This window comes from Schistocerca piceifrons, chromosome 4, assembly GCF_021461385.2.
Source record: "Schistocerca piceifrons isolate TAMUIC-IGC-003096 chromosome 4, iqSchPice1.1, whole genome shotgun sequence".
NCBI classification, from domain to species: Eukaryota; Metazoa; Arthropoda; class Insecta; order Orthoptera; family Acrididae; genus Schistocerca; species Schistocerca piceifrons.
The window spans coordinates 818681314-818707243 of NC_060141.1; the positions used below are offsets into that span (position 1 = coordinate 818681314).

General features: G+C 40.1%; 1 protein-coding gene across 3 annotated transcripts in view; it reads right to left on the minus strand.

Moving 5' to 3' along the window:
* The window catches only part of LOC124795026 (peroxisomal acyl-coenzyme A oxidase 3-like), a 139944-nt gene that overhangs the window by 26634 nt on the left and 87380 nt on the right, over positions 1-25930 (minus strand). For all 3 annotated transcript variants that reach the window (XM_047258797.1, XM_047258798.1, XM_047258796.1), the window contains exon 12: positions 5226-5361. In XM_047258797.1, the coding sequence (XP_047114753.1) occupies positions 5226-5361 (136 nt within the window). The remainder of the gene's footprint in view (positions 1-5225; positions 5362-25930) is intronic.

The window sequence follows — 25930 nt, forward strand, 5'->3', positions numbered from 1 at the left end:
TGCTGTCAGCGTTGAAAATTAATATATTCATAGTGAATGCCTGAGGAAACTATATTCTAATAGCTTACAGAAAGGCCATGTTCACTACTTAGGAATTTAAGGGATGTCAAGATTCAAATCACTAGTCACCTGAGTGTACAGGTGTAACTTAACACGTTTCACTGGGGTAACTAACACTCGTACGCTTCCTGTAAACAAAACTATTATAAGAAGCACACTTTATTGTTGTGTCAATATTCTTGGCCCTACAACAAATAACACAGTGTCCTCATTTCTTAGCCAAATGCTTCTCAACTTGCTCAGATGTTGTCCAGTACCTTTGAAGGAACGGCGATATGTCCTTAGGAAGGCACTGAATTTTGGCTCTTTCTGTTAGATGTGGTTTCATGAGGTCATAAGTCAGGTTCTTCAGAAATACTCCTCTTGCAACCTTTTGATTTTGTCCATTTGAGTAAAAAAAAAGGATCTGGGTGTTGATACCAGCAATGTCCATTAGAGCGGAAAACATTACCAAAGGCCATCTTCTCATTATATGAGCCACAGAATACATGCCACACATCTGGTCAACTGTATCAATGCCACCCTTAGTGGTATTGTAATCTAACACAATCTCTGGTTTTTGAGAATCTTCATCGATAGTACCTGAATCATGCATAGTCGACAACAACAAAACCACCTTGTTCTACTTTGGTACGTAAGAAACCAACATCAAATCATTTTTATATCCGAAGAGGGATGAACCAGGTACTCAATTTTTCTTAGGCAGCTACCCAAGGGAATTCCTTGTTTATTCCCAATACACATAAGTCTTTTACCTAATAGTGACATAGACATGGGGCAACTTTTATACCAATTGTCATTAGTCATATTCCTGTTGGATCACTCTATATGACTCTTAAGTCTGTGAACTATTTCCAACACTGAATTTGAGACTGCATAAGGCCCTTTGGGCCACTTTCCACAGTATACCTCAAGGTAGCTCGTAAAAAATGTTTTCACATCACAAAGCACAAATACCTTAATGCCATATTTGGCAGGTCTGTTGGGGATATATTGCACGAATCCACAACGACCATGAAAAGCTTGAAGTTTCTCATCAATGGTTACAAACTCACTGATGCTGTACATACTTTTGCATTGGTTACAAACTCATCCAGAATCGAACGTACTGTGGCCAACTTATCAGATCTTCTATCTTATCAGATCTTCTCCTCTCTTCTCTTTTGCTTTTATTGTCGAAATGAATACAACACAGCAAGAATAGAAACTGCTTGTAGCTCATTACAGCTTTTCCATTTCTATTCCTGATCCATCGGTATTCCACAGTTCCATTATATTTGCGTGGTGAGCTTTCTTCACTCCAAAGACATAAAGTAACCCAAGGAGTGCCAGTATTTCGCTTCTCATCTTTTTTTTTTTTTTTTTTCCTCTCTCTCTGATAATCAGAAAATTCTGTTTTGAGCTGAACATATTTGTTTGTATATTTCACAACAGTATTGATCATTTCCATGTTAATTAGCTTGAGGAATCCAGAAATCTCAGCCGTTACATCCCTGGCAATAGCTTTGCGTCCAGGAAAAACGTTTACAATATTTTTCCTTCTCACTTTGCTTGTGACAGAGCTAGTACTTTTCCTTTAATAGAACCTGGTTGACAATTATTGTCCTCATTTTAGTCCAACTCGTACTCTCGTTCACTTTCAGTGTCACGGTCACTACGAGTAATTACCTCCACTTCCTCAGCAGTATCACAGTCCGATATAGTGTCTACATCTCTCACAAAATTTGGATCTTCATTCAAGAACCATTCGAGTTCCTGGTTTGTTAAATGCTTTCCTTCCCTAAAATAAAAATTTATATCGAACACGGGCCACAGGAGCATTGTAAGTAAAATATGCACTATGTTCAAAGTGGTAAAAAAATACTTAAACGACCAGTCGCGCGGTGCACCGAGTGCGCAGAAGTGACAGCGTTACACTAAATTCTCTGCTTAACAAACTCCTTAGCACTGACAATTACTGCACTGCACATAATAGTCTTCAGAACAATAATGAAGGAATATGTCAAGTTTCAAGGGTCTCCACTGTTGCCAACACACTGGATACGTCGATTATATAAATCTGGCACACACTGTGCGTCATCGTGCCTGCTCGAGGGTTAAATGTACAGGTCAGATACAACTAGTGTGAGCTGGCTTTCGTTTGTATAGAAGATATAACAGGGATTTTTGTTTAAGAATATCTCTATTTAATTTAGATTGTTCTTGCACATTTAAGTGGAAAATTAAAAACCTATTTTCAGCAACTACCAGTAGAAAAGGCATGGAACTGTTAGGATCTTTCCATGTAGTACTCAAAGATGTGCCTGCCTGCTTTAACTCAGTGTTCTGATTTTCCCAAAATCTACTCACAGCCACTGACATTCTCATTTATTGTACATGACTCTTGTGTGAGCTACAATTTCTGAACACACACACTGAGCTTCCTGTGTTTAATTGTTCTACAAGATCACCACTGCTCGTAACACAGGAATTATGTTTACATGCTTGACTCTTCTAGAGCTTCTTTGTTCTTCCCCTTGAAAGGCATGTTGCCTATAACTTCTCCTCCTTTGTGTAGTTTCATATTATTTCTGGTCTGTCAAGGTGAAAATCATGAGCAGCAAGGAATTTTCTCCGTACCCAATTCATACTGACAGATGAAGAATTTTCAAAATGTGTGCCTATTTTCTGTACTTCCTTACTTGCAGTTCCATTTCTTTATTTTTAATAGATCATTCAGATATGTCATAGTGGTTTGGAACATAAAACATGGTCACATTTGTCCTTATCAGTTCAAGAAGTCTTCTCTCAAGTGAAAAGAGTAAATCTTAGTTTTGTTCATTTCAGTACTGTTTGTTTCTGCAGGGAGGCTGGAGAAGTCGTTACACTTTAATATTGAAATATTTTCACTACTTGCAGTTACCAAATTGAATTCTACACCTGGTATGATAGAGTGCCATACCACATATTTGATAAGAGTAACAACTAAAACTTCTTTGAATTCTTGTACTGGGAATCAAAGTAGGTACACTTCATGGAGCCTATCTGAACCACATTTGTTTTGCTGATGAGCTGACATTGTTTGCCTCTAATGGAGCCAATATTAAACAACTCGAAGAACTTAATAACAATGTAAATTTGAAAGTAAGTTCAAAACTAAATTACTTTCCAAATAGAATTATGTAGACCATTAAATTTAAAAGAAATATATATCATTGTTACATTATTTAAAAGAAAGATTTACATCTTAACCTTTTGGATGCCATTCCATGTGTGGAACGGGAACAATCCCTAGTAAGTGGGACAGTGGGAAGCACCCTCTATGATGCACTTCATAGCAGTCTGCAGTATGTGTGTTTATGTACATGAAAGATAGGAAACACATAATGACTGCCGTGAAAGTGAAAGGAAATGGGAGTTCGAGTCTCGGTCCAGCACACAGTTTTGATCTGCCAGGATTCATATCAGTGCACACACTGCTGCAGAGTGAAAAACTCATTCTGGTAATGTCAATCATAGTCAAACAACTGCTAAATTATAAGCTACATGCATATGAGGAATACATAATAAGATTAACTGCTACATTGATCTTGGAAATATGAACTGTGCCTGAAACTAAAAATGTGAAAGGGGAGCATAATAAGAAGTGAAGGCAGGGCACCTACATATTGCTCTCCTCCCAATGTCTGGAGCAGGGGGACAGGGATGGCCACCTAATAAGCAACTATTCTAGTAACCAGATTCAAAAGTCTTCACTCAATATACACTACTTGCCATTAAAATTGCTATACCACAAAGATAACATGCTACAGATGCAAAATTTAACCGACAGGAAGAAGATGCTGTTATATGCAAATGATTAGCTTTTCAGAGCATTCACACAAGATTGGCGCTGGTGGTGACACCTACAATGTACTGACATGAGGAAAGTTTCCAACCAATTTCTCATACACAAACAGCAGTTGACCAGCGTTGCCTGGTGGAAAGTTGTTGTGATGCCTCGTGTAAGGAGGAGAAATGCATACCATCATGTTTCCGACTTTGATAAAGGTCGGATTGTAGCCTATCGCAATTGCGGTTTATCATATCGCAACATTGCTGCTCGTGTTGGTCGAGATCCAATGACTGTAAGCAGAATATGGAATCGGTGGGTTCAGGAGGGTAATATGGAATGCCGTGCTGGATCCCAACAGCCCCATATCACTAGCAGTCGAGATGACAGGCATCTTATCTGCATGGCTGTAATGGATCGTGCAGCCACATCTCAATCCCTGAGTCAACAGATGGGGACAGTAGCAAGACAATAACCATCTGCACAAACAGTTCAATGACATTTGCAGCAGCATGGACTATCAGCTCGGAGACCACGGCTGCGGTTACCCTTGACACTGCATCACAGACAGGAGCGCCTGCGATGGTGTACTCAACGATGAACCTGGGTGCACGAATGGCAAAACGTCATTTTTTTGGGCGAATCCAGGTTCTATTTACAGCAACATGATGGTCGCATCCGTTTTTGGCGACATCGCGGTGAACGCACATTGGAAGCGTCTATTCGTCATCGCCATACTGGCGTATCACCCAGCGTGATGGTATGGGGTGCCATTGGTTACACGTCTCAGTCACCTCTTGTTCCCATTGATGGCACTTTGAACAGTGGACATTACATTTCAGATGTGTTACAACCCGTGGCTCTACCCTCCATTTGATCCCTGCGAAACTCTACATTTCAGCAGGATAATGCACAACCTTATGTTGCAGGTCCTGTACGGGCCTTTCTGGATACAGAAAATCTTCGACTGCTGCCCTGGCCAGCACATTATCTAGATCTGTCACCAACTGAAAACATCTGGTCAATGGTAGCCGAGCAACTGGCTCATCACAATATGCCAGTCACTACTCTTGATGAACTGTGGTATCGTGTTGAAGCTGCATGGGCAGCTGTACCTGTACACGCCATCCAAGCTCTGTTTGACTCTATGCCCAGGTGTATCAAGGCTGTTATTACAGCCAGAGGTGGTTGTTCTGGGTACTGATTCCTCAGGATCTATGCACCCAAACTGTGTGAAAATGTAATCACTTGTCAGTTCTAGTATAATATATTTGTCCAATCAATACCCGTTTATCATTTGCATTTCTTCTTGGTGTAGCAATTTTAATGGCCAGTAGTGTATCTAGTTTCTTACCTTGATATAGCAGTGCCAGATGTTTCTCCAAGCTCCACGATCCATACAACGAACACAGTTTCTTCAGGACATTGGCAAGTGCTGGGTCTACATCTCGTGACGAAGCAAAAATCCAAAACTTTGAAAGAATAACATGCTGCAAAACAAAAATGTATGCATTATTAAGTATTACAGAGAAATATTGGGAATACACTGCTTCAGGAGAAATAGTATATATATATATATATATATGCAGGATGTAGTGTAGACTAATTCAAATAAAACCTTCCATATAACACATGTCAAACTTCTATTGATTATTGAGATAAAGCTGCTTACATAGATAAGTTTCCATTTCACGTGTTTTTACTCCAGTTGCTATGCGTTTAATTATCAATCGTAATTTTTGTTTTGAATTTCAAGTTATGAAGCTATGCTCGAGTTTACATAATTAATTCAATTTTTTCGGGGGCCAATAGGTGGAGCTTATTTCCCAATCCAGTCCATGTTAATTTTACACCAAACGTTTGTACCATTTGTGAGAACATTACTGAACGTACAGCAATGCAATTTCTACTAGAAGTTAATTACCTACTGTGAATTGCACTGAACCTAACAAATTATTTTTCAGTTTTTTTTTTCAACTTTTTAAAAAAATGAAGGGATTTAAAATTTCGCCTCATTTGAGAGTCTGTAGTTGAAGATGGCAGTTATCTAGGTAAGTACTAAATTTTACTGAATTATCTTGAATATTTCTTTTAAAGAAAATGAGCTGAGTCTGAACGCTCACAGACAACTAAAGACAGCCTGTTTTGTCTTCTTCTACCTGTTGCATGTCCTCTAGCTTTCATTTGCAACATCTAGCTGACTGTCTTGCTTTTCAGAATCTTGCACTCTACAGCTGTCACAATGGCAAAGAATGATTCCTAATTTTTGTAGTACCAAACACTTGGCAATATTTCCACAGCTGTATGTGAGAACAGTATCATGGACTACATTTTTAATGTCTGCATACCTACAAACACAATTTCTGGTAAATAATTCCATATCAAGCTGTTGAAACTCTCATTTGAATTTTGGATTCACCCATAACACTTCTTCAATAGCTCAGGCCAGGCTAAATCTTAAATATGGGCTTTATAACACTAGTCACAGCTGCTGGGAGACTATGCTTATGCAAATAAGATTCTCCTGTCATTTTTGCCCTGTTAATCTTGTACCATGATGTCTCACCTTTCAGGCAGGGACTATAGAAGATTTACAAGAAAATATTGACCATACATCATTTTTCATAGCCTCATTGTCCTTATTCCTTCTCATTCCCTGTCCATATCTCTGGAGGTTTTAATATTTCATTCTTGGTCAAATGACCTTGCCCTGTCAGTAGTTTACCATCATAAATCTTTTGCTTTTCAGGTCGACTGTCAGTTTCCTAAGAGTGGTCCTCAAATGTTTTTGTACATGGCTGACACATTCCATTTTGGTAATTTCCACATCACCATAGAGATTGGAATTTACTACACTCCTTTTAGGCCTTGCTGTCTCCATCTCCAAGGTACTGAGTGTAACAAATGCCTCTTGTCTCTTATGATCTTTCAAAATTTTTTTTTTTTTTTTTTTTTACACCAAATACTTCCATCCTATTACTGTTATCCTCATTTCAATCTGTGTTCTTCCTTTCTGCCACCTGTTCATCTTTAGCAATTTGGCAATACTTGGTCATAATTTCTACATCAATCACCTTCCCTGTGTCTATGCTTGTTGCTGTAATAACACTGTTTAGGGAGAGATGTCCCCTTTTTCTTACAAGCTTCCATCTAAAGCAATGGCAAGGACCGTGCAACCTTCATTTTCTACAACAGCTTCCCTTACAGTATTCTTCATGCTTTCTCCAATAATGTTCGCAGACTGTGGAAGTTCTTTGTTGGAGCATGCAAATCAATGACAGTGCAGAAAACCTTTCCCGCAGCCTTACCTTTCCCAACTGAACATAGAGTGTACACAAGTCTTGTATTTGCTCCACAAGGCCCATTTGAGTCTGTTTCAATGAAATTATAAAGCAAACAACAGATAAACAATTATAACAAACAATTTGTAATACAATTGTGAGATCTTTTCAACCACTGTCACTTTCTTCACTCTTCACACATTCACGTACTCCACATTTCCACTTTTCAGACATTCAGATACTCCACATTTCTTGCACTTCACAAAATTAAAAACAATGTCAGATAAAATATTCATGTCTATAATAATATTTTTCCTTTCTTCATTGGTTCCTGTGATGATTCTATATTCATCAGAAAAAAAGAGATAGTTTTTTGATGAAGCACTGTGAGCAGTATTGAGTGGAGTACTTTATCTTGGTGCTGCTGTGATATTTTCATGTGATATATGTATATGAGGAGAGGACATTCTGTGCTGATTGTCTTTAAACTTACTCTTTTTAAATACTCCTTTCAGTTTTGTGATCTTCAGTGAGATCTAAGTAAAACTGGATTCACAACAATGCAAATACACTTATCTGAGTAACAACAGAAACAAACTTCCAGCAATGAAACACATGTGAAACAGCTGAGCATCATAATGGCACTGTTACATGTTAGCTACACATTTCACATAAAAAAGTAAATGATAAGTGAGATGGAAAGGTAAATCTGGGAATGACACACAAACACAATAAAATAACATAAACATCATAAAACCAATTTTTCATGAAAATCCTTTGGAGAGTACATGAATAAGATTCCAAAGATTCAAACTCCATACAAAAAATCCATTTTTTAGCCACACGATGTATTGGTCCCCTTAACTGTGAATATGATTCGCTTGACAGTTCTACTGCAATGTTTATGCATTGCATGTCATACGGATATGTGCCAATTTGCTATTTGGGAACAGGTTTTGTAGTGGAAACACAGGTGCAGCTTGTGGAGAACACAGCAGATGATTTTCTAACCACAAAATATCATGTTCAAGAATGTTTTTTATGTTTTCACTAATCTGCATGAAACTGCTGGGGTGTCCAGCAGCCACATTTCATCTCAACGCGCAAACATACTCAGTGTTGGCCATGGAGAAAGCATCATTCAGCTAGTGGAACACAGTCTTCAGACAAGCACACATCGAATTAGGACACATATCAGTATTCCATGTAAAAGAATACTGTGGACATTACATCCGGTCAGCATCTGTCCTCACCATTTACAGTGGATTCAACAACTTCTAAAAGTAGATGAAGGTAGGCAATTAGAATTTGTCATTGACTACTTTCAAATTGCTGTGGAAGTCCTTTAATGCTGTTTGCTGATGAAGCCACTTTCATTTGTAATGGTATCAGCAACACTCTTAACCCATATCTGTTGTCTGATGGAAACCTACATGCCTTTTTGGAGACTCATTTTCAGATCCGCTTCTCTGTAAATGTGAGGTGTGGCGTGACAGAATAACAGACGATTGGACCTGTTATGCTACCACATCGCCTTACGGGGCTCTGTTAACTACACTCACTTGAAAACGAGCTTCCAGCATTTTGCAAGTGATTCCTTTGGTTACAAGGCTGGGCATTTTCTTCCAGTATGACAAGAGCACTGTGCATTCTAGACATCAGCTGACATGTAATCTAAACCTAAAACTCCCTTGAAGATGCTTCAGTGGAAATGGTTGCATTACTCCTTTAGATTTTTTGATTTGGGTACAAATGAAAAGTGAATTCTGCAAATAAAAAGTAAACACTAGAAGTGAATTGACTGTTTGGATTATGAATAGTGCTGCCCTCATAAATGAACAAGAACATGACCTCAGAAGAACTACACACGGTGTTGTCATGAGAATTCAGAAGTGGTAGGATATCGAAAGTGGAATTTATGAAATCATTTGCACAAAATTTTTGAGCTTTCATTTGCACTTGTTGATGTAATGCCTGTTGGCATCTGACTCGGGTTCTTCGGCTGAAATTTTTATAACAGTTCTCCTGACATTTTGCAAGCACAAGCGGCTGGCATTGTCTACACTTCACCCTACAGTGTAGCTGGTGGACTCATCACCAGGGATTGCACATACCAGTCATGCTGACAATGGAGGGCTTCTCCGTGGTCATTACAGTTGTTGTCCTCCCTTGGTACCTGCAACAACCATTTGCTGCAGCACAGGAATCTACACATAAACTCTGACTGCAAGCTTGACTCCGGTCCACTGCCAACACCTTTTGAAGCCGGCCACTACTGCTATCGAAATGTCAGGAAAATAGTTAAGCAAATGTCAGCCAAAGAACCTGAGACAGATGTCAACATGCAATACATTAATCATTTGCCTTTACTTAACACCTTTGGTCAGTAGTTGTTTGGGTCACTTTCTAACATTTGTATATCTGTAACCAATAAAAATGAGCACATGTCAACAGAATGTTTTATTTGAATCAGTCTACAGATCAGCTTCTAAAATATTTACTACTTCTCCAAAAACACCCTTTATACAGCAACGAGGAAATAAGATGAATAATGGCTACTGTTCACATTAATAAATGAAACTACTGAAGTAAAATCCGGTAGCACCACAAAAAATTATAACTCAGAAAAATTTTGATGACGGAGAAAAAAAAGGACACCACGAAGGAGTTATACAAATTGCTCACAAACTGATGTACATACAGGTATTGACAGAAAACGCAAAATTGTAAATTTTGACAGCCCATGGATGAATGTGGAATGCTACAGCACAATTTCACCGTATAGCTGACAAAGATAGTAAACAGAGGACATGTCATTGGTTCAAATGGCTCTGAACTACTTAAACCTAACTAACCTAAGGACATGACACACATCCATGCCCAAGGCAGGATTCGAATCTGCGACCGTAGCGGTCTCACGGTTCCAGACTGAAGCGCCTAGAACCGCTCAGCCACAAGGGCTGGCGGACATGTCATTACCAGGGCATAAAGTCTTTGCAAATTTAATTATTTGTACTAAGTCGGACAGGAACTATGCCTCGCAGACAGATGTGTGAACAATATATGCAGATGTCAGCCTTTGAGAGAGCACATGTAGGTGAAGAAACTGCACGATATTTGAGTACGAGTGATGGCACTATTCCATGATGTTGGCACAAATAGATGAACAATATGAGCCACGGCTGAAGTGGTCAAACTAGAGAGATGACAGAACAAGAGGACCAAGAAATTACCTCAACTCAGTACAGCCGATAGATACACATAAAACAAAACCGAAAATTTACGTTCCTAGCTTTCGGAGCAAATGTTCCTTCATCGGGGAGGAGAGAGGGGAAAGAAAGGGAAGAAGGGAAAGGAGATTCAGTTACTCACAACCCAGGTTATGAAGCAACAGGGAAAGGAAAATAGGGAGGGTAGCAAGGATGGAGGCATGGTTGTCAGAGGGAAGCCAAAGATATTCTACTGTAAGTACTGTGCCAGCTTCAAACCAAAGAGGATGCATACAGAAGTAAAGAGGTATATAGTATAAAGATAAACACAACTATGTAGGATGAAAAGATGCGTGAATGGCTAAAGAGGAAAGGGAAAGAGGATAAGACTGAAGAGTAAATGGGAGTGAGGTTGTTTAACGTAGGTTCAGTCCAGGGGGATGGCGGGATTAAAGGATGTGTTGGAGTGCAAGTTCCCATCTCCGCAGTTCAGAGGGACTGGTGATGGGTGGGAGAAGCCAAATGGCACATACAGTGTAGCAGGTTCCTAGGTCCCAAGAATTATGCTGGAGGGCATGCTCCGCTACTGGGTATTGGGCATCTCCTAGGCGGACAGTTCGTCTGTGTCCGTTCATGCGCTCAGCCAGTTTAGTTGTTGTCATGCCGATGTAAAAGGCTGTGCAGTGCAGGCATGTCAGTTGATAAATGACATGTATAGTTTCACAGGTGGCCCTGCCTTGAATTGCGTATGTTTTACCAGTAGCGGGGCTGGAGTAGGTGGTTGTGGGGGGATGCATGGGGCAGGTTTTGCAGCGGGGTCAGTTACAGGGGTAGGAACCGCTGGGTAGAGAAGGTAGTCTGGGAATATTGTAGGGTTTAACAAGGATGTTACAGAGGTTAGGGGGGTGACGAAAAGCAACTCTGGGTGGTGTGGGGAGAATTTTGTCAAGGGATGATCTCATTTCAGGGGTTGACTTGAGAAAGTCATATCCCTGGCGGAGTAATTTGTTGATGTTTTCGAGGCCAGGATAATATTGGGAGACAAGGGGGATGCTTCTGTGTGGTCTGGGGGTAGGAACATTGTTGTTGGATGGGGAGGTATGTATTGCTCGGGAAATCTGTTTGTGGACACGGTCTGCAGGATAGTTGCGGGAGAGGAAAGCACTGGTAAGGTTATTGGTGTAATTGTTGAGGGATTCGTCACTGGAGCAGATACGTTTGCCACGAATACCTAGGCCTTAGGGAAGGGAGCGTTTGATGTGGAAAGGATGGCAGCTATCAAAGTGAAGGTACTGTTGTTTGTTTGTGGGTTTGATATGGACAGAGGTGTGGATGCGAGCTTCAACAAGATGATGGTCAACATCCAGGAAGGTGGCTTGGGTTTTGGAGAAGGACCAGGTGAAATTCAGATTCGAAAAGGAGTTGAGGTTATGAAGGAAATTAAGGAGTGTTTCTTCACCATGAGTCCAGACCACAAAGATGTCATCTATAAACCTATACCAGGCCAGGGGAAGCAGCTGTTGGGTCTTCAGGAAAGCCTCCTCCATGCAGCCCATGAAGAGGTTGGCATAGGACGGAGCCATCCTGGTTCCCATGGCCGTTCCCCTGATTTGTTTGTAGGTCTGGCCTTCAAAAGTGAAGTAATTATGGGTGAGGATGAAGTTGGTAAGTGTGACAAGGAATGAGGTTTTTGGAAGATCTTCGGGTGGGCGTTGGGAGAGGTAGTGCTCAAGGGCAGAGAGACCATGGGTATGTGGGATGTTTGTGTAAAGGGATGTAGCATCTATGGTGACAAGAAAGGTTTCAGGTGGGAGAGGGGTGGGAATGGATTTGAGGCGTTCTAGGAAGTGGTTTGTGTCTTTGATGTAGGATGGGAGTCTTCAGGTGATAGGCTGGAGGTGCTGGTCTACCAGAGCTGAGATACGTTCGGTTGGGGCTTTGAAGCCTGCTACAATGGGACGGCCAGGATGGTTCTCTTTGTGGATTTTGGGTAATAGGTAGAAGGTAGGGGTACGTGGCTCAGGTGGAGTGAGTAAGTCCATGGAATCCGTTGTGAGGCCTTGTGAGGGACCTTGTATTTTTAGGATTTTTTGCAGCTCAGTCTGGATGGAGGGAATAGGATCCTGGGTAACAGCTTTGTAGGTTGAGGTGTCGGAGAGTTGACGCAGTCCTTCTGCCACATACTCCACACGGTCAAGTACAACAGTTGTGGAGCCTTTATCCGCCGGGAGGATGACAATAGAGCGGTCTATTTTCAGCTCCTTAATGGCACGGGATTCAGCTGGAGTGATGTTGGGGGTTGTCGGGATGTTCTTCAAGAAGGACTGGGAGGCAACACTGGATGTGAGGAATTCCTGAAATGTCTGCAAGGGATGGTTTTGGGTGAGGGGAGGAGGATCCCTTTGAGAAGGCAGTCAGAACTGTTCTAGACAGGCTTCAACACTGGGTCTAGTATTTGGGGGCTGTGTTTGGGTAGTGAAGTGATATTTCCAGTTGAGGTTCCGGGTGAATGAGAGGAGATCTTTAACCAGGACAGTGTGGTTGAATTTAGGCGTGGGGCTAAAAGTTAAGCCTTTTGATAGAACAGATGTCTCTGAAGGAGAGAGGGATCTGGATGAGAGGTTTAGGACTGAATTGGGACTGGTGATATGTGGCATTTGACTGTGGTTATAGTTGAGATTTGGTCTGTGTGGGGTATGTGCTGGGATGGGGAGATTGAGTAGGGTGGTCTGGACTCATGGTGAAGAAACACTCCTTAATTTCCTCCATAAACTCAACTCCTTTTCGAATCTGAATTTCACCTGGTCCTTCTCCAAAACCCAAGCCACCTTCCTGGATGTTGAACTTCATCTTGTTGAAGCTCACATCCACACCTCTGTCCATATCAAACCCACAAACAAACAACAGTACCTTCACTTTGATAGCTGCCATCCTTTCCACATCAAACGCTCCCTTCCCTACAGCCTAGGTATCCGTGGCAAACATATCTGCTCCAGTGACGAATCCCTCAACAATTACACCAATAACCTTACCAGTGCTTTCCTCTCCCGCAACTATCCTGCAGACCTTGTCCACAAACAGATTTCCCGAGCAATACATTCCTCCCCGTCCAACAACAATGTTCCTACCCCCAGACCACACAGAAGCATCCCCCTTGTCACCCAATATTATCCTGGCCTCGAAAACATCAACAAATTACTCCGCCAGGGATATGACTTTCTCAAGTCAACCCCTGAAATGAGATCATCCCTTGACAAAATTCTCCCCACACCACCCAGAGTTGCTTTTCGTCGCCCCCCTAACCTCTGTAACATCCTTGTTAAACCCTACAATATTCCCAGACTACCTTCTCTACCCAGCGGTTCCTACCCCTGTAACCGACCCCTCTGCAAAACCTGCCCCATGCATCCCCCTACAACCACCTACTCCAGCCCCGCTACTGGTAAAACATACGCAATTCAAGGCAGGGCCACCTGTGAAACTATACATGTCATTTATCAACTGACATGCCTGCACTGCACAGCCTTTTACATCGGCATGACAACAACTAAACTGGCTGAGCGCATGAACGGACACAGACGAACTGCCCGCCTAGGAGATGCCCAATACCCAGTAGCGGAGCATGCCCTCCAGCATAATTCTAGGGACCTAGGAACCTGCTACACCATATGTGCCATTTGGCTTCTCCCACCCATCACCAGTCCCTCTGAACTGCGGAGATGGGAACTTGCACTCCAACACATCCTTTCATCTCGCCATCCCCCTGGACTGAACCTACGTTAAACAACCTCACTCCCATTTACTCTTCAGTCTTATCCTCTTTCCCTTTCCTCTTTAGCCATTCACGCATCTTTTCATCCTACATAGTTGTGTTTATCTTTATACTATATACCTCTTTACTTCTGTATGCATCCTCTTTGGTTTGAAGCTGGCACAGTACTTACAGTAGAATATCTTTGGCTTCCCTCTGACAACCATGCCTCCATCCTTGCTACCCTCCCTATTTTCCTTTCCCTGTTGCTTCATAACCTGGGTTGTGAGTAACTGAATCTCCTTTCCCTTCTTCCCTTTCTTTCCCCTCTCTCCTCCCCGATGAAGGAACATTTGCTCCGAAAGCTAGGGAACGTAAATTTTCAGTTTTGTTTTATGTGTATCTATCGGCTGTACTGAGCTGAGGTAAGTACTGGCCAGCCCCTCTATCTCTTTGTTAGTATTTGTTTCACATCTTTATATGAGATTTTCCATTAATCATTTGGACCAAGAAATTGTCAGATACTCACTCAAAGCACTGGATTCATCATTATCATCGATCTGAAGTGCAACTGATGCTTCAGTGACAACAAGGACCATTAATAGGCAGCTCAGAGAAAAGGGGTTGCGCTCATGGTGCCTCTTGCGCTGATTACGACTGACCTCTGTACACCGAGAAGCGCGTTTGCAGTGGTGTTCCACACATTCAGTCTGGAATCTCATTGACTGAAGTAGAGTTGTCTTCAGTGATGAGTCCTGCTTCAAAAGGAGCCCTAATGACCAGTGAAACAGTGCTGGAAACGCCCCAGACAGTGGTGGTATACCAAACCCCTGTTGACCAGTGAAACAGTGTTGGAGACGCCCCAGACAGTGGTGGTATAACAAACCTAACTGTCACATGCCATACGGCCTGACAACAAGGAGTGATGGTCTGAGAGGCCATTTAATTTCATGGCAGGACCACTTTGGTCATCACCTGCAGCACAGCAGATTGTCAACAATATTCTACACCCCATTCTGTTGTCCTGCTATCCTGGGCTCACATTTCAGCAAGACATCTGCCTGCACACTGTTTGAAAGTATGAGTTAAGAAATGCTTTCAGTCACAGATTTTTGTGTTTTATAAAATACACAATTTATTTTGGACCGTGTGGGTTTTTAATAAAACAAAAAAATATGTGTCTGAAGGCATTTTTTAATTTATACTTCCAGTGCATTGAATACAACCACGTTTGAAGTTGCAAAATATGGATAAAATTAAATTTTCTACTGTTCGTCTTTGTGCTTGCCAAACCCCACCTTGTCCAGCAAGGTCAGCAGATGTCGCCCCAACTAGAATGTTTGGGGCATTATGGGCAGGAACCTCAAACCAAATCAGGGTTTTGACAATCTATGTGCCAACTGGACAGAATTTGGCACAATATCCCTCAGTAGGACAGCCGACACCTCTGTTGATCAAAGTCGAGCTGAACAACTGCTCGCATATGGGCTAGAAGTGGATCGACACATTTTTTTTTTTTAGAGTTTTTGTGTGAATGAGGATGAACATTAGCATATAGATAAATAAGAAAACAATAAAAATGAAAAACAGAAATAAGCAAATGTTTGGCACAAAAAGAAATAGCAGTAAGGAGAAAAATGAATATCTATGCATGGGGCAAATACAGTAAACTGGAAAATAAAATAGATCATTTTCTAAAAGTATCAAACATTCCACATAAAAGGAAAGAATCCAGGAGTAGAAAGGAAATACATAGAAAGCTGTAAAGAAATTAGACAAACAAAGAAGATGTCTTACGTTAATATAACTCTTGACTCATTTCATATCCTTGAAAAGTTTCTTGATGGGAATGGATAGACTCATGTCCAGAGCTCTGGCCTTCTGTAGGCCACAAGTCATCTGGATAGTTCTCTTGAAAAGAGAACTGTGGGCCACAAGTCATGTAGATAGCTCTCTTGAAGAGAGGCAAGGGACTGACTTCAAATCCAAGCATAACACATAGTCTCAATCTGCTGGGAGGTTTCACAACAATACACACACTGTTCCAAAATGAAAGATCCACACTATAAACAATCCTTAGGCTGTGGCTAAACAATTTTGCTACAGCTTACTTTCTCCAAGCAGCACTAGTCTAAAAAAGTGTTCAGGAAGATTGGAAGAATCTGGAAAGTAGAAGACAGGTTGTGATGTAAGGAAGCAGTCAGGTAAGTTGCGAGGTGTGTTGCGTGGCTCAGTAAGAGTCAATGAAAAACATGATCCTGGATGCATTTACAAGAGGCTGATGCTTAGGTTGGGTTGGGTTGGGTCTGCAGCAATATAATCTTTTTTTATACGAACAGGAAATCTAGCAAACAGTTACAATTATGATTTACTATTATCCCCCATTCGGATCTCCGGGCGGGGCTACTCAAGAGGATGTCGTTATCAGGAGAAAGGAAACTGGTGTTCTACAGATCGGAGCGTGAAATGTCACTTCCCTTAATTGGGCAGGTAGGTTAGAAAATTTAAAAAGGGAAATGGATACGTTAAAGTTAGATATAGTGGGAATTAGTGAAGTTTGGTGGCAGGAGAAACAAGACTTTTGGTCAGGCGAATACGGGGTTATAAATACAAAATCAAATAGGAGTAATACAGAAGTAGGTTTAATAATGAATAAAAAACTGCTACAAACAGCATAGTGAACACATTATTGTGGCCAAGATAGACATGAAGCCCATGTCTACTACAGTAATACAAGTTTATATGCCAACTAGCTCTGCAGATGATGAAGAAATTGAAGAAAAGATAAAAGAAATTATTCAGATAGTGAAGGGAGACGAAAATTTAATAGTCATGGGTGACTGGAACTCGGTAGCAGGAAAAAGGAGAGAAGGAAACGTAGTAGGTGAATATGGATTGGGGATTGGGGGGAAGAAATGAAAGAGGAAACCGCCTGGTAGAATTCTGCACAGAGCACAACTTAATCATAGCTAACAGTTGGTTCAAGAATCATAAGAGAAGGTTGTATACATGGAAGAAGCCTGGAGATATTGACGGGTTTCAGATAGATTATATAATGGTAAGACAGAGATTTAGGAACCAGGTTTTAAATTGTAAGACATTTCCAGGGGCAGATGTGGACTCGGACCACAAGCTATTGGTTATGAACTATAGATTAAAAATGAAGAAACTCCAAAAAGGTAGGAATTTAAGGAGATGGGACCTGGATAAACTGACTAAACCAGAGGTTGTACGGAGTTTCAGGGAGAGCATAAGGGAACAATTGACAAGAATGGGGGAAAGAAATACAGTAGAAGAAGAATGGGTAGCTCTGAGGGATGAAGTAGTGAAGGCAGCAAAGGATCAAATAGGTAAAAAGACTAGGGCTAGTAGAAATCCTTGGGTAACAGAAGAAATATTGAATTTAATTGATGAAAGGAGAAAACATAAAAATGCTGTAAATGAAGCAGGCAAAAAGAAATACAAACATCTCAAAAATGAGATCGACAGGAAGTGCAAAATGGCTAAGCAGGGATGGCTAGAGGACAAATGTAAAGATGTAGAGGCTTATCTCACTAGGGGTAAGATAGATACTGCCTACAGGAAAATTAAAGAGACCTTTGGAGAGAAGAGAGCCACTTGTATGAATATCAAGAGCTCAGATGGAAACCCAGTTTTAAGCAAAGAAGGGAAAGCAGAAAGGTGGAAGCAGTATATAGAGGGTCTATACAAGGGCGATGTACTTGAGGACAATATTATTGAAATGGAAGAGGATGTAGATGAAGATGAAATGGGAGATACGATACTGTGTGACGAGTTTGACAGAGCACTGAAAGACCTGAGTCAAAAGAACGCCCTGGGAGTAGACAACATTCCATTAGAATTATTGACGGCCTTGGGAGAGCCAGTCCTGACAAAACTCTACCATATGGTGAGCAATATGCATGAGACAGGCGAAATACCCTCAGACTTCAAGAAGAATATAATAATTCCAATCCCAAAGAAAGCAGGTGTTGACAGATGTGAAAATTACCGAACTATCAGTTTAATATGTCACAGCTGCAAAATACTAACTTGAATTCTTTACAGACGAATGGAAAAACTGGTAGAAGCCAACCTTGGGGAAGATCAGTTTGGATTCCATACATCTTAGAAGAAACATGAAGGAAAGGCAAACCCACGTTTCTAGCATTTGTAGACTTATAGAAAGGTCTTGACAATGTTGACTGGAATACTCTCTTTCAAATTCTAAAGGTGGCAGGGGTAAAATACAGGGAGCGAAAGGCTAGTTACAATTTGTACAGAAAGCAGATGGCAGTTATAAGAGTCGAGGGACATGAAAGGGAAGCAGTGGTTGGGAAGGGAGTGAGACAGGTTTTTAGCCTCTCCCCAATGTTATTCAATCTGTGTATTGAGCAAGCAGTAAAGGAAACAAAAGGAAAATTCAGAGTACGTATTAAAATCCATGGAGAAGAAATTAAAACTTTGAGGTTTGCCGATGACATTGTAATTCTGTCGGAGACAGCAAAGGACTTGGAAGAGCAGTTGAACAGAATGGACAGTGTCTTGAAAGGAGGATATAAGATGAACATCAACAAAAGCAAAACGAGGATAAAGGAATGTAGTCGAATTAAGTCGGGTAATGTTGAGGGAATTGGATTAGGAAATGACACACTTAAAGTAGTAAAGGAGTTTTGCTATTTGGGGAGCAAAATAACTGATGATGGTCGAAGTAGAGAGGATATAAAATGTAGACTGGCAATGGCAAGAAAAGCGTTTCTGAAGAAGAGAAATTTGTTAACATCAAGTGTAGATTTAAGTGTCAGGAAGTCGTGTCTGAAAGTATTGGTATGGAGTGTAGCCATGTATGGAAGTGAAACATGGACAATAACTAGTTTGGACAAGAAGAGAATAGAAGCTTTCGAAATGTGTTGCTACAGATGAATGCTGAAGATTAGATGGGTAGATCACATAACTAATGAGGAGGTATTGAATAGAATTGGTGAGAAGAGGAGTTTGTGGCATAACTTGACAAGAAGAAAGGACCGGTTGGTAGGACATGTTCTGAGGAACCAAGGGATCACAAATTTAGCATTGGAGGGCAGCGTGGAGGGTAAAAATCGTTGAGGGAGACCAAGAGATGAATACACTAAACAGATTCAGAAGGATGTAGGTTGCAGTAGGTAGTGGGAGATGAAGCAGCTTGTACAGGATAGAGTAGCATGGAGAGCTGCATCAAACCAGTCTCAGGACTGAAGACCACAACAACAACAACACCAACAACATTATTATTATTGTTATTATTATTTATTCACAAACCTATATTTCCATGATCAGTGTTTTTCAATGAAAGGAAAACTTATGTCAATAATGAGGTAAAAAATAAATGTTCATTTGCTTATTCTGCAATACACAGAAAACACTGTTGATAAAGAAAAAGAAAAAAAAGGAGCGCAAGTACGCACGCACGCACGCACGCACGCACGCACACACACACACACACACACACACACACACACACAGTCTGTCCCAAAGGTTTCAAGACTGAGTTAATAAAAAATAGAGAGAAGTTAAGATGGAGGTTTTAATGCTTCAAGTGTTCTACAGAGTCTCCTCTGCTGTGTCCCCCCCCCCCCCCCCCCCTCCCATTCCAATACAATGTGAATACTGTCAAAAAAAGTCCATCTTTGGGAAGGCTGTTCCACTCACCCATCACCTTTGCACCTCCACCTTCAGTCTTGGTGGACCACATTTTGTTAGGGGGTCGAGGTTTAAGGGATAAATCTGTGATGACAACAACATCGACACATGACAGCCACACGTCCACTGCTTAATGCATCCTGCTCACAACTGACTCTTCAAACTTTACACATTTGTTACGTCAAGTTGCCACTGTAGTTGCTGTGCTGATGTCGCTTGTACGCCAGAACTAAAATCGTCCTTGGGTGGGCAGGTTATGTATATTTTTATCTCTCATTATTGATGTAAGAATTTTTTTCTATCATTATACAGCTTTGATGATGGAAACATAAATTTTCCAAAACCAATTTGGGAATAAAATTCAAAGGAAAATTGTAGTTGTCTATCAATCTTCTAACCCTTCAACATCAATCTGGGTTTGACTGGAATTCTGGAATATAGTTTTAAACTGTCAGGAAGTTTAATAATTTGCATCGCATGTAACGTCAGTTTTTGGAAATTAAGTCCTAGTCTATATTATGGATGTAACGAAAGTCTACTTTGTATTAATATGAAATATATTTTCATTTTTAAACACAGTGGTGTAAAGTTTACGGGCCAATCATCTCATGACAATTTTTTCGTTATACGTTTTAGTATTAACCTATCTAGACATTATCTAACTTTACATGCTGATATCTACTTAGTGAATTACAGTTAATGTCAGCATCTGAGTAAATAAGATATTATTTCTCTGGAATGCACAACATGAGATTAAGAGAGACATGAAATATCATTTGACTTATGCCTGGTGTTGTTGAGCTTAGACCATTGACCCTTGCTTCATCAACAAGTATCACATTTATCTGAGATGCCCTTGGCAGATAATTTGTGTGTTTTCATAGATGAGGGCCGCAAGTGCTGATGCTTCAAGAATTGAGTGTTTGATATTTTTACATCCAGAGTTTAAGTTTTATTCCTCTGGTAGTATCTTGAAGAAGAGTGCATCAAACCTAACTGAAATACTTACACATTAATGCGACTGATCAGTTCAGGCAGGCTCTTTCCCTAATGTATTGAAATAACTAAAGTCATTCCAGTACATAAAAAAGATGAGAAAGATAATGTAAATAACTACAGGCCCACAGCAATTTCCTCCTGCATTTCAAAAATATTAGAAATAATTTTGGTTAACAAACTTATGAAATTTGTAAATAAAAATAATAGTCTATGCAATGAACAACATGAATTCAGAAATAAGAAGTCAATGAAAACTGCTATCTATGAGCGCATCAATTCCGTATAAGCCTGATGGAGAAGAAACAGGAATCAATAGGAGTTTTTATTGACCTGCCAAAGGTTTTGGCATGGTGACAAGTTGAAAAATACGGTATTAGAGGTCTGTCCGACAACTGGATCACTTCCTACCTGAACAATCTTAAGAGTCAGTGTGCATCAGACACACAAATATCGACCTAAAAATTGTATCTGAACCCTTACCAGACTTTTAAAAAAAAAAATTAAATATGGTGTACCTCAAGGATCAGTAATGGGACCCTTTCTGTTCCTTCTGTATATAAATGACCTCAACTTAAACGTGGATGCACATTAAATAATTATATTTGTAGATTACACCACAATTCTACTACAAAGAGAAACCAAAGAACATTTAATCAGTAAACATTGTCACAAAACAACTTAGCAGCTAGGTACAGAAGAATCAACTTGTCATAAGTAGTAAAAAATCAATTGCACTAAAATTCCACAATGCTCCAAACAAGGACATGTTTATCCTGTTGGTCTCTATTAATGAAGAACTTGTTATTAACATAACTGAAAACAAATTCCTATGACTTTGGCTGCAGAGCAATGTTAAATGGAATAAGGATACTGAATATCTTCATGCACAACTGAGCAAGACATGTTACCATCTTTGCTCACTAAAATCATGCTATACTGAGAAAACAACAATGAATTCATACCATGCCCACTTCCATTCTCACTTTAAATATAGAGTCACTTTCTGGAAAAACTCTAAAACATCTCATGGCACTTCCAAACTACAAGAAAGGGCCATTAAAATCATATCTGGATGCAGATTTTGAGACTCTAGCAAACCTCTGTTTAAGATATCTGATATTATTCCAATGGCATTTGTATGCATTACAAAAATTCTCATACACATTAAAACAAATGCAATAGATACAGACTCCAGAAAAAATGTGATGATTATTTTACCAGAAAAGAACAAAAATTTACATAAAATCCAAATCAACACATCTTTGTGCCAAATATGTACTTTCCACAGGGGAGCTAAACTTTATAACAAACTTCCCGAAGCTATCACAGAGGTCAAAACCTTTGGAAAGTCTCTAAAGTCATATTTACAGCAAGACCACTTTTACTCCATTGAAGAATATTTAAATTTGTGAAGTGTGCTACATGAATACTTAATGTATAAAGTGTTCTATTCTAACCTTAAATAAGTATGCCTAGAAATCACTTTCAGAAGTGTAATTATAACTTGACTTGTCCAATGTCGAATGCAAAAGATGCTTTTGTAGACAACAGGACCAATAAATACAATACAGTACAACACAATACAATACAATACAACGCAATACAGCCTATCAAAATGGCAAATCTGATGTATCCAGCATTTCCAGATTTCCCATGCTACATGTCCAGCACCATTATACTGTGAACAGTTTACCCTGTTGGCAATGTGTGCTTTCCATACATTGTGTATCATTGTAAAAATGACCCCTGAATAAACGAGCTATCACAACACAATATACTGTTACTGTTGGGTAAACCTGAAACAATAAAATGTGGATTTCCCATCCATAAAATAAAAACAGGTAGATAATGTCTAAATAGATCTGTTTGCATCGAGGCATTTCAGTGACCTTCTAGAAATTGGAATATGATCATGTAATAGAACTAATGCCAAGGCAAGGCTATTGCCTTTAATGTCAAGCAAAACTAAGAGATGGTCAGCAAGCTGTTATTCAAAACTAGTTCTATTACACCATCATATTCCAATTTCTAGAGGGTCACTGAAATGCTATACAAGGGCGATGCACTTGAGGACAATATTATGGAAATGGAAGAGGATGTAGATGAAGATGAAATGGGAGATACGATACTGCGTGAAGAGTTTGACAGAGCACTGAAAGACCTGAGTCGAAACAAGGCCCCGGGAGTAGACAACATTCCATTAGAACTACTGACGGCCTTGGGAGAGCCAGTCCTGACAAAACTCTGCCATCTGCTGAGCAAGATGTATGAGACAGGCGAAATACCCTCAGACTTCAAGAAGAATACAGGGTGATTCAAAAAGGATATCACAACTTTAGGAATTTAAAACTCTGCAACGACAAAAGGCAGAGCTAAGCACTATCTGTCGGCGAATTAAGGGAGCTATAAAGTTTCATTTAGTTGTACATTTGTTCGCTTGAGGCGCTGTTGACTAGGCGTCAGCGTCAGTTGATGCTAAGATGGCGACCGCTCAACAGAAAGCTTTTTGTGTTATTGAGTACGGCAGAAGTGAATCGACGACAGTTGTTCAGCGTGCATTTCGAACAAAGTATGGTGTTAAATCTCCTGATAGGTGGTGTATTAAACATTGGTATGAACAGTTTACAGAGAGTGGGTGTTTGTGCAAAGGGAAAAGATCTGGATGGCCTCCAAGAAGCCCTGATCTTACCCCCTGCGATTTTTTCTTATGGGGTATGTTAAGAATATGGTGTTTCGGCCACCTCTCCCAGCCACCATTGATGATTTGAAACGAGAAATAACAGCAGCTATCCAAACTGTTATGCCTGATATGCTACAGAGCGTGTGGAACGAGTTGGAGTATCTGGTTGATATTGCTCGAGTGTCTGGAGGGGGCCATATTGAACATCTCTGAACTTGTTTTTGAGTGAAAAAAAACCTTTTTAAATACTCTTTGTAATGATGTATAACAGAAGGTTATATTATGTTTCTTTCATTAAATACACATTTTTAAAGTTGTGGTATTCTTTTTGAATCACCCTGTATAATAATTCCAATCCCAAAGAAAGCAGGTGTTGACAGATGTGAAAATTACCAAACAATCAGTTTAATAAGCCACAGCTGCAAAATACTAACGTGAATTCTTTACAGACAAATGGAAAAACTAGTAGAAGCCAACCTTGGGGAAGATCAGTTTGGATTCCATAGAAATCTTGGAACACATGAGGCAATACTGACCTTACGACTTATCCTAGGAGAAAGATTAAGGAAAGGCAAACCTACGTTTCTAGCATTTGTAGACTTAGAGACAGCTCTTGACAATGTTGACTGGAACACTCTCTTTCAAATTCTAAAGGTGGCAGGAGTAAAATACAGGGAGCAAAAGGCTAGTTACAATTTGTACAGAAAGCAGATGGCAGTTATAAGAGTCGAGGGACATGAAAGGGAAGCAGTGGTTGGGAAGGGAGTGAGACAGCGTTGTAGCCTCTCCCCAATGTTATTCAATCTGTATATTGAGCAAGCAGTAAAGGAAACAAAAGAAAAATTTTGAGTAGGTATTAAAATCTATGGAGAAGAAATTAAAACTTTGAGGTTCGCCGATGACATTGTAATTCTGTCAGAGACAACAAAGGACTTGGAAGAGCAGTTGAATGGAATGGACAGTGTCTTGAAAGGAGGATATAAGATAAACATCAACAAAAGCAAAACGAGGATAATGGAATGTAGTCGAATTAAGTCTGGTGATGGTGAGGGAATTAGATTAGGAAATGACACACTTAATGTAGTAAAGGAGTTTTGCTATTTGGGGAGCAAAATAACTGATGATGGTCAAAGTAGAGAGGATATAAAATGTAGACTGGCAATGGCAAGAAAAGCGTTTCTGAAGAAGAGAAATTTGTTAACATCGAGTATAGATTTAAGTGTCAGGAAGTCGTATCTGAAAGTACTTGTATGGAGTGTAGCCATGTATGGAAGTGAAACATGGACAATAAATAGTTTGGACAAGAAGAGAATAGAAGCTTTTGAAATGTGTTGCTACAGATGAATGCTGAAGATTAGATGGGTAGATCACATATCTAATGAGGAGGTATTGAATAGAATTGGTGAGAAGAGGAGTTTGTGGCATAACTTGACAAGAAGAAAGGACCGGTTGGTAGGACATGTTCTGAGGCAGCGTGGAGGGTAAAAATCGTAGAGGGAGACCAAGAGATGAATACACTAAACAGATTCAGAAGGATGTAGGTCGCAGTAGGTAGTGGGAGATGAAGCAGCTTGCACAGGATAGAGTAGCATGGAGAGCTGCATCAAACCAGTCTCAGGACTGAAGACCACAACAACAACAACAACACTGAAATGCCTCGAAGCAAACAGATCTATTTAGACATTATCTGCCTGTTTTTATTTTATCGACGGGAAATCCACATTTTATTGTTTCAGGTTTACCCAACAGCAACAGTATATTGTGTTGTGACAGCTCGTTTATTCAGGGATCATTTTTACAATGATACACAATGTATGGAAAGCACACATTGCCAACAGGGTAAACTGTTCACAGTGTAATGTTGATGGACTGATGTTGTATGGTAAATCTGGACATGCTGGATACATCAAATTTGCCAGTGTGACCATATAAACCTGCTAGCATGATTAGCCAACAAAATATGAAGTGAATGAATTCATATTGTTACAATACAGGGTGGCGCATAAGCCTCTGGACAACGATTTAAACAAAAGACTGAATTTATATACATAATTCTGAAGCATATCCAAGTAGTTATCTCCTGACATTATTCCTTCAAAAAAAAAGTGGTCCAAGTACACCAAATGATGATACTGCCCCACAAACACTCACACCAGGTTGATTTAGAGGCTGTTCTAACAAAAGATTTTGGTTGTCAGAATACCAGAAAGTGCAGATATGTCTGTTAACTTGTCCACCTAACTTAAAATTGGCCTCATCAGACCACCCAATTTTACTCAATAGGATAGGATCAAGTTCCTGCTGGTCAAACACAAATTCACAAAACTGAAGATGTCAATCTGGATCATCTTCAAGTAACCAATGTCATAAGTGTGGAATGTAAACTTTAAACTTCTGTTTGTGTAACACTCTTTGCACTGGCCTTCATGATAAATCCAGCTCAGTTCCTAATCGTCCAGT